This window comes from Protomyctophum parallelum (genome assembly GCF_964188405.1).
Source record: "Protomyctophum parallelum genome assembly, chromosome: 4".
In the NCBI taxonomy this organism is placed as follows: Eukaryota; Metazoa; Chordata; class Actinopteri; order Myctophiformes; family Myctophidae; genus Protomyctophum; species Protomyctophum parallelum.
The window spans coordinates 47,609,303-47,623,353 of record NC_139700.1 but is presented as its reverse complement, the minus strand read 5'-3'; the positions used below and the strand labels follow the sequence as shown (position 1 = coordinate 47,623,353).

General features: G+C 42.7%; 1 protein-coding gene across 1 annotated transcript in view; it reads right to left on the bottom strand.

Annotated features, from left to right (window-relative positions):
• myo5c (myosin VC) overlaps nucleotides 1-12,772 on the bottom strand; it is a gene marked incomplete at both ends in the record, with an annotated part of 200,950 nt that extends 188,178 nt beyond the window's left edge. Inside the window, 9 exons of the mRNA XM_083762844.1 lie at nucleotides 943-1,053; nucleotides 2,424-2,505; nucleotides 3,773-3,916; nucleotides 5,151-5,261; nucleotides 5,732-5,777; nucleotides 7,579-7,723; nucleotides 10,607-10,712; nucleotides 12,165-12,224; nucleotides 12,647-12,772. Of these exons, the coding sequence (XP_083618970.1) occupies nucleotides 943-1,053; nucleotides 2,424-2,505; nucleotides 3,773-3,916; nucleotides 5,151-5,261; nucleotides 5,732-5,777; nucleotides 7,579-7,723; nucleotides 10,607-10,712; nucleotides 12,165-12,224; nucleotides 12,647-12,772 (931 nt within the window). The remainder of the gene's footprint in view (nucleotides 1-942; nucleotides 1,054-2,423; nucleotides 2,506-3,772; nucleotides 3,917-5,150; nucleotides 5,262-5,731; nucleotides 5,778-7,578; nucleotides 7,724-10,606; nucleotides 10,713-12,164; nucleotides 12,225-12,646) is intronic.
• Nucleotides 12,773-14,051: the final 1,279 nt, after the last annotated feature.

The following is a 14,051-nucleotide window of genomic DNA, read 5'->3' as shown; positions in this document are numbered from 1 at the left end:
TCATGTCTGACTGTTGGAATAAAAAGACGGTATTTCGGACAATGGTCCGACACTGTCGGACCATTGCCCCGTCGGCTATTTGGGTGTCGGAAAAAAGGCCGCCTGCCAATCTGGGTTTGTTAAAAAAGAATCGTGAAAACGTGTGCAAATCTTTGAATATATATTATTTCACAGCAGACGTCCCTCTCCGTTTTTAACTCAAATCTTTGCTTCAGGGAGGTGCCTGGAACTAAATATTTTCAAATGGGGTCTACGGCCGAATACAGATAATTCTGGGGGTCCATGAGATGAAAAAGTTTGAGCACTACTGACAGAACCAAATCAGGACAACATTTTTTTTTTCGTTTTAGATTGTTATTACAGAAAGTAAAAGATGAGTGTTATTTATTTATTTTCATTTTAACGATTTTAGCTATTTTTTACAGTTGGGTGGGGGCATTTGAACATATGATTTGTTCTTACACATTTTTAGGGCGATTTCTTTGTTAGAATTTAATATAGACAGGAAATTACACCTGGCCACAGTAGTTGTTTTCTGTGTGTCTGAACGAACAACTGACTAGTTACCAGGGGGCTGCCATGTTGTGTGGCGTAGGCTCAATATGTCACATTGTCACCTCCCCCTTCACATTCACTAGATCCCGTGATCTTTTGTGACCAGATATAATGTCCTGGGGTCTAGTAGGACTATAGTAAATAATAATAAAGAAATCGCTGTAACATTTTGAAAAAAAGAAAGAAAAGCCACTTAGCCACTTGTTCGAATGCCCCCACCCCCTGTGAAAAAATGTCTAAAATCGTTAAAACGAAAGAAAGCAGCAAATAATACAAAAATAATAATAACACATTCATCTTTTACTTTCTCTAATAACAAACTAAAACATGAACCTTGGTTGAAATAACGGTGACAGAGGTCAGGTAAAATGTGAAAGGTCATCTCACCCAGCAGGGAGAAGGTGCTCAGGGTCTCCTCCATGGCGGAGCGATCATCATCCACTCCTTCCACACCGACCGCACCTCCCATGCAGGTGTACTGGAACAGCCCCGCATTCACTGCACAACACATTAGAGACATACTGAGGTGTACTGGAACAGCCCCGCATTCACTGCACAATACATTAGAGACATACTGAGGTGTACTGGAACAGCCCCGCATTCACTGCACAATACATTAGAGACATACTGAGGTGTACTGGAACAGCCCCGCATTCACTGCACAACACATTAGAGACATACTGAGGTGTACTGGAACAGCCCCGCATTCACTGCACAACACATTAGAGACATACTGAGGTGTACTGGAACAGCCCCGCCGCATTCACTGCACAACACATTAGTTAGAGACATACTGAGGTGTACTGGAACAGCCCCGCATTCACTCAGGCTTGTCTGTATGGAATAGAGCACCGAAGTCTGACGTCAATATCGGTAGAGGGCGCAAATCCACGGGTTCATGTACTTTTTATTTGCATTGTAATCCCCATAGGAGGATTTTAGAATGCCTCATATAAGAACTGTGTTTGAAAAATAAACAAATCATCCAGGCCGTTTCACTCATATGGATATGAAGAATCAACTGACTGAGAGAAAACGCTGATGCTACTGCTACTGAATTAGTTACATTTTCGCTAGATGCAGTATCATATATGAGTGACTCGCTGTCACAAACGATACAGAGACACCTCCCTGACAATAACGCAGAGACAGCTTGTTTATTTTTGGACCACAATGCTTATATATAGTAGACGATATTAAGATCACCCCATGTTATTCTCCATAGAGAAATTACTTCCGTGAACCAGGGGAAATGAGGGGATGAGCGAGTGACGTCAGGACTTCGGCACTCTATTCGCTTTGAGCTTGAATAAAATGGCGACGCCCCCACTCACTGCGACGGTGCTGCGCAGCACTCCGACGGGCATGAGCAACGAGAGGCGCCGAGCAAGCGACCTGCTATAGGCGAGTTGCCGCGCCGGCCCTTACGATGGCCGCTAGAGCCAATAGGGGCCACCACGGAGGCACGCCGGGCAGTGCCGACTCGGTGGAATGTGATGTCATTGTTTTATTCAAACCTGAACAGAATTCCACACTCGCCTGCACAACACGCAGACACATGCCGACATGATACAACTGTTAGAACTCATTCCCTGCCAAGTACGTATTTTGAAACGTTTAGTTTTTTTGCTTTTGTAATTTTCGTTTTTCACTCTACATAGGTGGCTTTCTTAGAGAACCAGTTCAAGTCCCAGTGAGACCAGAAACAAGGAAAAAACACAGTCGAAAAAACTCGCCTGTCATCCACTTCCATGTTAAGAGAATTTTCGAGAGAGCTCATAGCTCTCTCATCTCGCATCGTTCCGCTTCAGCGGCGACCACCGTTCAATGTGACCGTCATGTCTAACAGTTGAGGGAGAGAAACTCACGCAGTCGGAGGTTCTTGAAGTCGGGTCGGTCCGCACAGGAGCACATCTGGTAGAAGATGTGGTAGTTCCTCTCGTTCTCCGCCTGGAAACCACAGAGAAAACATCGTTCTCTGTCTGGATACCACAGAGAAAACATTGTTCTCTGTCTGGAAACCACAGAGAAAACATCGTTCTCTGTCTGGAAACCACAGAGAAAACATTGTTCTCTGTCTGGAAACCAGAGAGAAAACATTGTTCTCTGTCTGGAAACCACATAGAAAACATCGCTCTCTGTCTGGAAACCAGAGAGAAAACATTGTTCTCTGTCTGGAAACCACAGAGAAAACATCGTTCTCTGTCTGGAAACCACATAGAAAACATCCTTCTCTGTCTGTCTGTGTGTGTGTGTGTGTGTGTGTGTGTGTGTGTGTGTGTGTGTGTGTGTGTGTGTGTGTGTGTGCGTGCATGCGTGCGTGCGTGCGTGTGTATACTCCTATACGGGTGGGTAGTGTTGGGCGGGAGGAATACGAGCCCCAGAACCCCAAAGGAAGAACCGAAGCGCGCAATGGACCTGCTGGCCGATCAGGTACTGCATCCAGCGGTGAAACGAGACGTCAGTAGGGCCCCACGCAGGCTGGTCACCCCTGTGTGTGTGTGTGTGTGTGTGTGTGTGTGTGTGTGTGTTTGTGTGTGTGTGTGTGTGTGTGTGTGTGTGTGTGTGTGTGTGTGTGTGTGTGTGTGCTTGTGTGTGCATGTGGAAAGGATAGTGGCCTAAAATGTGATGTAATTTGCATCACAGTGAAATCCATCCATCTTCTTCAACCGCTTATCCGTAGTCGGGTCGCGGGGGCAACAGCTCCAACAGAGAGCTCCAGACTTTCCTCTCGAGAGAAACATTAGTGACTTCCTCCTGGGGGATTCCGAGACATTCCAAGGCCAGTGAGTCGATGTGTTTCCTCCAACTGCGCCTTGGTCTGCCCCGAAGTCTCCTCCCAGTGAAATGTTCATTCAAATGCAAACTGTACGGTATAATCATGACAGTTGCATGGATGCAACACAGTGCGTTATGCGCGGGCAGGCATGCAATAGGTGTTTTGCATGGAGAGATTTGTGCAAACAGTGTGGTTTGGTAGGAGACGGCGAACAAAGACCCCCATTTCAATTTTTATAGCAAAATAAATACCTGACACACCACCCTGGATTCTATTAACACAATATATGCCCAAGACGTCCACATACGTCCTAGGAACTACCGCATGTAGTGCCCAGGATGGTCTGTAGAAAATGTGGGTCTAAATGCGGGCACCCCACTTCGCTTATTTTTAAATAATGAAAGGGCACATAATGTGTTTTAAATAATAAATAAATACCTGAAACACCACCCTGGACTTCTCCAACAGGTAGGTTCTCATGTTGGCTCCGATGATCCGGTATTTTCTGTCGAAGCTGATCTCCGTGTACTTCCCAAAGCGGCTGCTGTTGTCGTTCCTGGTGGTCTTGGCATTCCCTATGGCCTGTTAAAACATGTTGTAATTAAATGAATCATTCCCTATGGCCTGTTAAAACATGTTGTAATTAAATAAATCATTCCCTATGGCCTGTTAAAACATGTTGTAATTAAATAAATCATTCCCTATGGCCTGTTAAAACATGTTGTAATTAAATACATCATTCCCTATGGCCTGTTAAAACATGTTGTAATTAAATAAATCATTCCCTGTGGCCTGTTAAAACATGTTGTAATTAAATAAATCATTCCCTATGGCCTGTTAAAACATGTTGTAATTAAATAAATCATTCCCTATGGCCTGTTAAAACATGTTGTAATTAAATACATCATTCCCTATGGCCTGTGAAACAAATGAGGATTTGAGTTCAAATATATAAATATAGGAAAATGATTAAAAAATAGCAGATGTACTCACAGCAATGACGTAATAGCAATGACTCACAGCAATGACGTAATACATATGACAATTCTCCATGCATCTTTTTATTTAATTTAATGTTTGTCTAGGATGGAAATAGCCGATTTGCTGTACATGACGTAAATTCTACATTAAGTGTAAGACGAAAATCTACACAAATTAGCTGAATATAGGAGGGGCTATCGCCTCTCGAACATTTACATAAAGATATTGTCTTTACTCTACGTCTAGTTTTTGCGCAATGCGAGTCATTCTCTAAGCCGTTTAACTGTGACATTAAGCATCATTTGAACATCCCTTGACACACGGGTGCATTGCCATGGACATGGTATCTCTGTGATGGGATTGGACATGAACACGGTACCTCTGTGATGGGATTGGACATGAACACGGTACCTCTGTGATGGGATTGGACATGGTACCTCTGTGATGGGATTGGACATGAACACGGTACCTCTGTGATGGGATTGGACATGGTACCTCTGTGATGGGATTGGACATGAACATGGTACCTCTGTGATGGGATTGGACATGAACATGGTACCTCTGTGATGGGATTGGACATGGTACCTCTGTGATGGGATTGGACATGGTACCTCTGTGATGGGATTGGACATGGACATGGACATGGTACCTCTGTGATGGGATTGGACATGAACATGGTACCTCTGTGATGGGATTGGACATGGTACCTCTGTGATGGGATTGGACATGGTACCTCTGTGATGGGATTGGACATGGACATGGACATGGTAACTCTGTGATGGGATTGGACATGGACATGGTACCTCTGTGATGGGATTGGACATGGACATGGTACCTCTGTGATGGGATTGGACGCCAGAACCTTCTCTTCCACTCGGGTCTTACTGCTGGACTTGCTGACCACAGCGAAGTACCGCATGGCGTAGCGAGCCGAGACCGTCTTGCCCTAAACCCAAGTTAGACAAGTTAAATTATAATCCCCATAACAATTAAATATGGGAATTTAATTACATTATTTAAAATGCAAGTTCTCGCATAGAATCTGTGAAAATTAATGTTTCACCAAGACTTATATTTGTTTCCATCAGTTCCTATTGGAAAACAAGATAAGAACAGCACTTCTCCGTTAGAGGGATAGTCATCTCTAGATGTATTAATTCACAAATTAATGAATTCACCACAACATGTAGATCGGCTAGTTGAACAATTTTAAAATATTCAAAATAGTAAAAAAAAAAGAACACAAAGAGGTTTAGGCATAAGGAGGCGTGGAGTGAAATTAATGTATTGAGAGGTATACGTGAAAATGTGCTGATGACAGGTTGAGTGAAATGAATGTTTGTAGGAGGTATAAGTTATAATGTGCAGGTTGATTATATGTAGGCCTAATAAATGAATGTTTTAAGGAGAAGTTACCGCGCCAGACTCCCCACTGACGATGATGGACTGGTTCCTGTGGTTTCTGTGAAAGACAAGAACACACAACATTCTATTTATGGACTGGTGGTTCTCCTGGTTCTTCTCCTCATCCTCCTCCTCCTCCACCTCCACCTCTCCCTCCTCCCCCTCCTCCTCCTCCTCCTCCTCATCATGCTGTGGGCAGTTCAGAAACCCGTCCACCAGTGACATCATCGATAGGGAATCCTTAGGCTGCAGGCTTTCTAATCCTGAAAAGTTGCAAAGTGAAAATGGACACCATCGTTCTCACGATAATACAATTAAAATAATCTGCCTAACAATGACGTCACTGGTGGACGGGTTTCTGAACTGCCCAACTATGAGACACAGACACGTACCGAGTAGAAAATAATTGTGGTATTTTATCATGAAGTGAGGACCAATGAAATGAAGATAGGTTGAAAAGTGGTTCTTCAAAATCGGGATTACAGTTGAGGAAAGCCCTCACTGTCAATGTAGCCTGGGGGGCGTGACCCCTCGGGTGTCGGCAAATTATTTTCGGTGGTCCCCAGATTATAAATAAAACTGTTCTTAACGATTATATCTGGTTTCAGTATGTATTTATGATTATCTATTATTATTATTATTAATATTATTAAGGTTATTTGTAGCCATCAATTTGTATCATCTGCACTGACCAAACGGTTGGAGCAAGGAGCTGATTTTTAAAAGACTTGAAGATCATTCCAGGAAGTTGTCCCTGCCACCTTGTTGCCCATGCTCTGCGTGAGCATGAGGAAGTTATAGGAACCAGCTTGAGTATTAAATCAAATCACTGGAGCAGGTCTGATGCGTGCTATTGTTCTGTTACAGCATGGAACAAATAGAAGCATTCCAGCAGTGGCTTTGAATGAAAACAGGTTAGGTACGAGTGTTTATCCTCTCAGTCAGAGAGGATAAACCTTGTGTGGTTCCTATTGACCCATTTAGACCTATAAGTTTGATTCTACAAATGTCTTCTAAATCCTGACAGTTCTCTGAAAAACCTTATGTTTCTATGTCAGTTGTGTTCAACCAGTTTCATGTCAAGGCCCCCCAAAAAACGTAATCAGGGACCCCCCCAGAAGCAAAGATTTGAGTTAAAAGCGTTCGCTCTGAAAGAATATATATTCAAAGATTTGCACCACGTTTTCACGACTTTTCAAAAATAGCAGACCTACAAGCTCGTAGCACGCCACTCAGTGGCGCGCCAATTCCCAAATTGTACCATCACACCTGTATATTACCGTATATTACGTATATGCCCGCTAAACTTGAGGTTTACGGGCAAATCTAGTGCCCATAATTGCCCGTTAACTTCTATTTTGACGCATTGCGAGTTATGAAAATGTCCACCTTTACCACTCGTTCTGGGATATGATGACATCAGATTAAAGGGAAGGAAAAATGGCTAGTCTGGATTTCATCCTTTGGAAGTTTTCCTTACAGTAGTAATAATCTACAAGCTCATAGCACGGCACCGAGTGCCGCGCTACGAGCTTGTAGGTCTGCTATTTTTTGAAAAGTCTTGAAAATGTGGTTGCAAATCTTTGAATATATATTCTTTCAGAGCGAACGTTTTTAACTCAAATCTTTGCTTCTGGGGGGGGGGGGGGGGTCGCTGGAACAACATACAACATATTTTCAGATGGGGGTCGGCAGGCCAATTACATATAATCCTGGGGGTACTTGACCATGAAATAGTTTGAGACTTAGAAACATGAAGTTTTTCAGAAAACTGTCAGGATTTAGAAGACCATTTGTAGAATCGTTCCTGGGACTAAATCTAAATGGGATAATATTGCCGTGTGCAGTACACTACATACCGGGCCATCTGCTTGTAAGCCTCCTCGGCCACGGCGAATATGTGCGGGTCCATGTCGCCCATGTTCTGTCCAGCGTAGGCCTGGATGACCGCATCGCCATAGATGTGGAGCGCTTTGTAGGGGTTCACCGACACCAGGATGATGCCTGGGGGAATGGGACATGACATCACAACCTCACTGACACCAGGATGTGAACAACGACATGACATCACAACCTCACTGACACCAGGATGTGAACAACGACATGACATCACAACCTCACTGACAACAGGATGTGAACAACGACATGACATCACAACTTTACTGACACCAACTGACACCAGGATGATACCTGGGGAACAGGAAATGACATCACAACTTTACTGACACCAAGGAAGCTCTGAGAAGGAAGGGAAGTGGCCACGTGACTGGGCTGCGCCATGACACTTTCATGGACACTTTCATGGGAGCCAAACTCACACCGGTGCAATGAATACATGGCAGCTCATAACAAACATTATTTATGAACAATTGAGACCTTTTGTAAAGTAATCACTTCTGGAAAATAACAGAAGACATGTCACAGGTGGTTTTCTAATCACTTACTTTTCGATGTGCACAGAGTGCATAGTAAATCATTTAATTTGAGGATCTAAACAGTAGCAGGTATCATTTCTGGCTCCGAAGTATCGCGGGATTTGCCAGACAGGAAATGGTGGGAAGTCTCGTGATACTTGGTGAGTTCAGAAAGGTACTTTATGCTCTTTAGATACCATACCTCTATAAAAATTACAGTGTACACATCGAATAACAACACAGCAGACAATAATGTGTTACATGTCTTCTGTTATTTTCCAGAAGTGATTACTTTACAAAACGACTCAATTGTTCATAAATAATGTTGCTGCATGAGCTGGTCACTGAGCTCTCATTGACTCCAGTGCATTCTGCCAAACTTCCGCGTAGTTTGGCTCCCATGGAAGTGTCCATGAAAGTGTCATAGCGCAGCCCAGTCACGTGACCACTTCACTTCCTTCCCAGAGCATCCTTGACTGACACCAGGATGATGCCTGGGAGACAGGACACAACTTTATTGACACCAGGACAAAGAGATTCTAGAACAAGTGACAAAACCAAAGAGATTCTGGGACAAGAGGCAGATTAAGTCCCATAGTAACATCCAGCGGAGCCGTGTTAGATCATACTTAATCACTAGTGCAGGGTCGGAATCTGCCGTATCCCCGCGGAACTTGGAGCTATTAAAAGGAGAATTTCGGACCAGAAGGCTTTCTTACCTTTAATTGTAGTTGTTACGTGTTATTTTGTGCAAAAACGCATTATTGGCTATTTCCACTACCATAAGCCCTCGATGGGGCGTTAGGTTTTAGTGCTAATTTGCTTATTTACATCGCTCAAAAATCTACTTTTTTTTATATCCTCTCTTCATAGTATCCCAAGCGGCACACTTTACTACTTATTTCGATGGAAGTAAGCGAATTAGCACTAAAACCCAACTCCCCATTGAGGGCTTATATTAGGGGAAATAGCCAATAATGTGTTTGTGCACAAAATAACACCTGGACCTCTTTGGTGGGGACGTAACAACTACAAATAAACTAGGTAAGAAAGCCTTCTAGTCCGAAATCCTCCTTTAATCATTATGTGTAATGCCTGAGTGGATATGTACCGTGTGTGTGTGTGTGTGTGTGTGTGTGTGTGTGTGTGTGTGTGTGTGTGTGTGTGTGTGTGTGTGTGTGAGTGTGATTTTTTTTTCTTTTTGCAAAGATAATAAAATATTCAATCAGTGTGTGACTGTGTGTTTCTCTATCTCTCTTTCTCTCTGTCCACTGTGCACTCTGCTGCGCTGCGGAGGAAAACATACAATGAACTGAAGTGCTGTTTAACTCAACTAGTTTAGGCTGACCTTAGCCTCGGTCCCAGCCTTACTCATCTGTGAAGAGAAAAGCCCTCAGATTTATTTCCCCCAGATACGATATTTTTTCCAACCAATCACAACACTTGTTTCACTTGAGAATGTAAACTGATTTTGTAAAGCATCAACGTCATTTCCTAGAGCGGTACTTCCGCCCCCAAACAATGATAGCGTCTACAGAGTATCTCTTGCCCAGCGTGGGCTGACCTAGGATCAGGTTAGTGTAGCAGCGACTGGCTGTGTTACTTGTGTGAAGATTGTGCTGGTTTAGGATCAGTAGCGCAAGAGCTACGCAATGTACATGCATACTATGCAAGGCAAGCCAAGTGTGCGTGTGCGTGCGTGCGTGCGAGACAGAGAAATGGAACACAATCACCTTAAACTATTACTACTAACCATTGTGTGTATCCCTTGTGGCGTCTGACCATGCACTGTCTGCATCGAGGGACCAAAGCCTAACCCATATTGATTGATTGATTGAAATATTTATTAACAGTTTGTAGAATTTACAGTACATTTTAAGCACAAACTCAATACATAGACATTAATGCATTGGATATATGCTGACTTTCAAATTGCACACACATTTTGTTTTGATTGTTCCACATTTTGCTATGGCAATGTTGCAAACGTATGTTTCTCAATCGCCAATAATGCCCTTTGAATTAAATTGTGTGCGTGTGCGCACGTGTGCGAATTGTGGGGGCAAAATGTATTTCACCATGGTATTAATTAAATGAATGCAGCCTACTAGGAGATGGGAAATTGTAACCCTCCGATTACCACCTGTTCTTCTCTGACAAACTCATTAGACTGCGACTCATGCAAACCTTCTCACCAAATCTATTTACAAATAGCTTAAACTAGACTGCACCTAACAAAACCCATGTCCATATAAGCATTTGTTTAGTGACCATCCGTTGTGACCGTTGGGGACATTGCCTGTGAATTATATAAGGGTGTGTGGGACATTGATGAGAGAGAGGGGGAGGCAGGGAGGCTGTTATTCTGTTGCACTGATAAACTATAATAAAATAATGAAGTTTGAATCATCTATCGGAATCAAATAATTCTACAACAGTATGTGTATGCATGCATGTGTGCGTGAGTGCGTACCACAGTAGGTGTAGATGGTCCTGGCGTCCAGAAAGCGCACTCTGATGTTGTGGAGGACAGCGGCTTCGTGCAGATAGCTCAGAGCGGTCAGGTCGTTCTCTCCCACCTGGGGGGGGACCGCACGAACATGAGGCAATAATATGACACGAGAGCGTGTGCTTTACTGTGATTATCAGAACGGCAGCTTTGCTGCAGGAAAGAACGAGGCCGTAAGCAGCAGCGCTGAAGTGCCAAATGCACAGGTTCCGTTTTAGAGGGTTGAAAATGCACTCTGTAAAAGGAGGCCTATACTCAACATAAAGGGAAACTTCTTGCAAAATAATATATGTTAATGACGTTTAGAAGATTTAGAACACTTTCCTGGGGCTCTTTATGTGTGCAGTGAGCCCAGTGTCTCTGATGTCATGGACACTGGGCTCACTTACTTCCTAGACTATCTCAGTAAGACAGCCCCCAATCCACAAGGAGGAGCAGTGCACCAAAGCATTATGGGAATTGTAGTCCAGGAATGAAGTGAGACCCAGTGTCCATGATATCAGAGATGCTAATATGGTATCTCCTTCACATTCGGATTCTTGGAAACGCCCCCCAGCCACTGCGTTAGTTTTACTGAGGTTAGGCTTAGGTATGCTTTACTGAGGTTAGGTTTAGGTATAGTTTTACTGAGGTTAAGGTTAGGGTTAGGGTTAGGTTTAGGTATAGTTTTACTGAGGTTAGGGTTAGGTTTAGGTATAGTTTTACTGAGGTTAAGGTTAGGGTTAGGTTTAGGTGTAGGCTGTCAATCACAGCGACTGGCCAGTCACAGCGCACCATTTACTCAAATGCGAAAAAGGAACCATATCAGCATCAGAGACACTGGGCTCACTGATAAATCTAAAATATCTAAAACCTCATATTAAAACACAAAGACCCCAAGGAAAAATATTCTAAACGTCATTAACATAATTATATTATTTTGCAAAAAGGGTGAAGTGTCCCTTTAAGATGGCTCAAGGGCCTGTCCAAAAGTCCAAGGGCCACAAGCTAAAATGTCAGTATTATTTTGAAAAGTTTACTAATGTATTTTGTAACAGACTACACGACTCGTCTAAAAATCAATCAAGGACAAAACATTGTGATTAATGAAGAAAATGAACAGATATAATGAACAGATTATCACAGGTGAATAAGGTAAGTAGCTGGTTAATACTCATGGGGCCATATAGTTTTCTCTAGGAACAAATCCTATACCTGCAATCTTGACCATGAGATTCATAATACATCAGGGGCTTCATGCGGCCCGCGGGCCGAGGGTTGATTAGTACTGCTGTGCATGTTCCGTTTCAGAGGGTTTAACCCATTTAGACGATTCTACAAATGCCTTCTAAATCCTGACAGTTTTCTCAAACATTTTCAGGCTAATGAGTATCCTTCTTGGGGGTCCTTCATATGAATACGTTTGTGAACCACTGGTTTAAGTAATACTGAATCTGTAGCTCAACAACAGCAAATTAATCCTCTTTAGTTTATCGCGATAAACGACGATAGCGATCACCGTCCTATCCCCATATGCTCCTACCAGGATGTCTGGGTTCCGTAGCGGAGGCAGCCTGGAGGTCTCCACGGGGTACTGCAACTCCTGGAAATTATACAAGAAAAATCTCAGCAAAGGGAGGAGTAGGGGCAGGATTTGAGATCAGAGCCACTTGTTTGAGCCTAATTATTCAGAAAACCCCAGATCACAGGAGGTCCACTGAATGTTCAATGTAACAGGGGTTTTTTGGGGGGTGGAATTGAGGTCAGAAAACCTTACAAAATGACTTGTATGTGACCACCGCGCTCTGACTTTAAGTTGCGTTACCCGTTAAAAACATATCAAATAAATAACGGTAGTGGGTCGCACACACCAAGACTTCAGTTCAAAACATTTATTTCATTTTGAACAGGGGACAAACGGATCCCGAGACGTTCCAAGGCCAGTGAGTCGATGTAATCCCTCCATATGCGCCTTGGTCTGCCCCGGGGTCTCAATAATAATAATAATAATAATAATAAACGTACAGATCCGTCCTCCAGTCGTAGGTGCAGAGCATCATCTCCGGGGTGGAAATCTCTGCCGATCTCCGCTGATCTCCACACATGTTCCACATCTGGAATCCACACCCTGTTGAACTGAGCAGAACACATGTTCAACATCTGGAATCCACACCCTGTTGAACCCTGTTCACCCTGTTCATTAATTCATTCATTCATTCATTCGTAAAAACGCCATATCGGAACGGTCTTAAGATAATACAGACTATTTAATCATTCATTCATTCAGTCATCATTTAATGATTGAACATTCGACAAGTCGGTTTTCAAAAGTGTCTAGTACCTCTAGTATAGAACAAAAGCCAAATTAAATTTGTTATCTTAAGTAAACTTTAAAATTTTCTACATTTAATTCACTTGGAAAAGAGTATGTAGGCTATTTATTGATTGATTGAATACTTTTTTTTAACAGGCTTTGGGCCAAGCCGCTGTATAGGGCCTAGGCTTGTGTATAATATCGGAATCGGTCAGAAATAATGATAAAATAATAATAATAATCGGAAATAATTTCATAATTATGCACCCCTACTAAAAATACTTTTAGTGCAGCCAAACTTGCATGTGTCAACTTTTGTAAACAAAAGTAATTTAAAATCATCAACTTGGATCCATACAGTGTGGAGGAAATTAAAGGTACTCTTTTAGAGTCAGTTAAAGCAGTATGAGGTTCTAAAAGTGTGGTCCGGGGACCCCCAGGGGTCCTTGGTGGGTGGTTCCATCATAGCAGCACAATCATTTTAACCACTTTAAACTATTTATTTTTTCATGTGGGCTATTCGCAATCAGAAATAGCAGATAATATACATGAAGTGCACTGCATGCGAGCCATGAAGACCAATAAGCTTCTCTTCTGGGGGTCCCTAAATAAAAACGTCTGGGTTTCCGAGGCTAGGGGGTCCCTGATACCTGATACTGTGACACAAAACATTTTCACATGGGGGTCCGTGGCCAAATACATCTTGGCTATCCATTTGGGGGTCCTTATAGTTGGCACGAAAAAGTTTGAGAACTATAGTGAGTTAAAAGAGTGTTAAACTTATTAAAAGTGATGTTGTGGACTGTCCATATGTCTCTCACTCACTCATAGCTTACAACAAGTCATCATGTGACATGGCAACATGATATAATATTATAAAACAGAACATATTTACCAACCTGGGTGTAAAGCTCCACAACAGCAGCCATATTATTATGTAAATGCTTAAATCTTCTCCCAAGGGCAGCTGCAGTGCTTCTCTTCAACGGAACGGTAACATATTCATATAATCATTATTATATTGATGATAATAATAATAATACAGCAGTCAGGTGCGTTTTCTGTCGCTGCTTTGCTGTTTGCTGTGAGCAAACACGTGGGTGGGGGCTGAGCAGG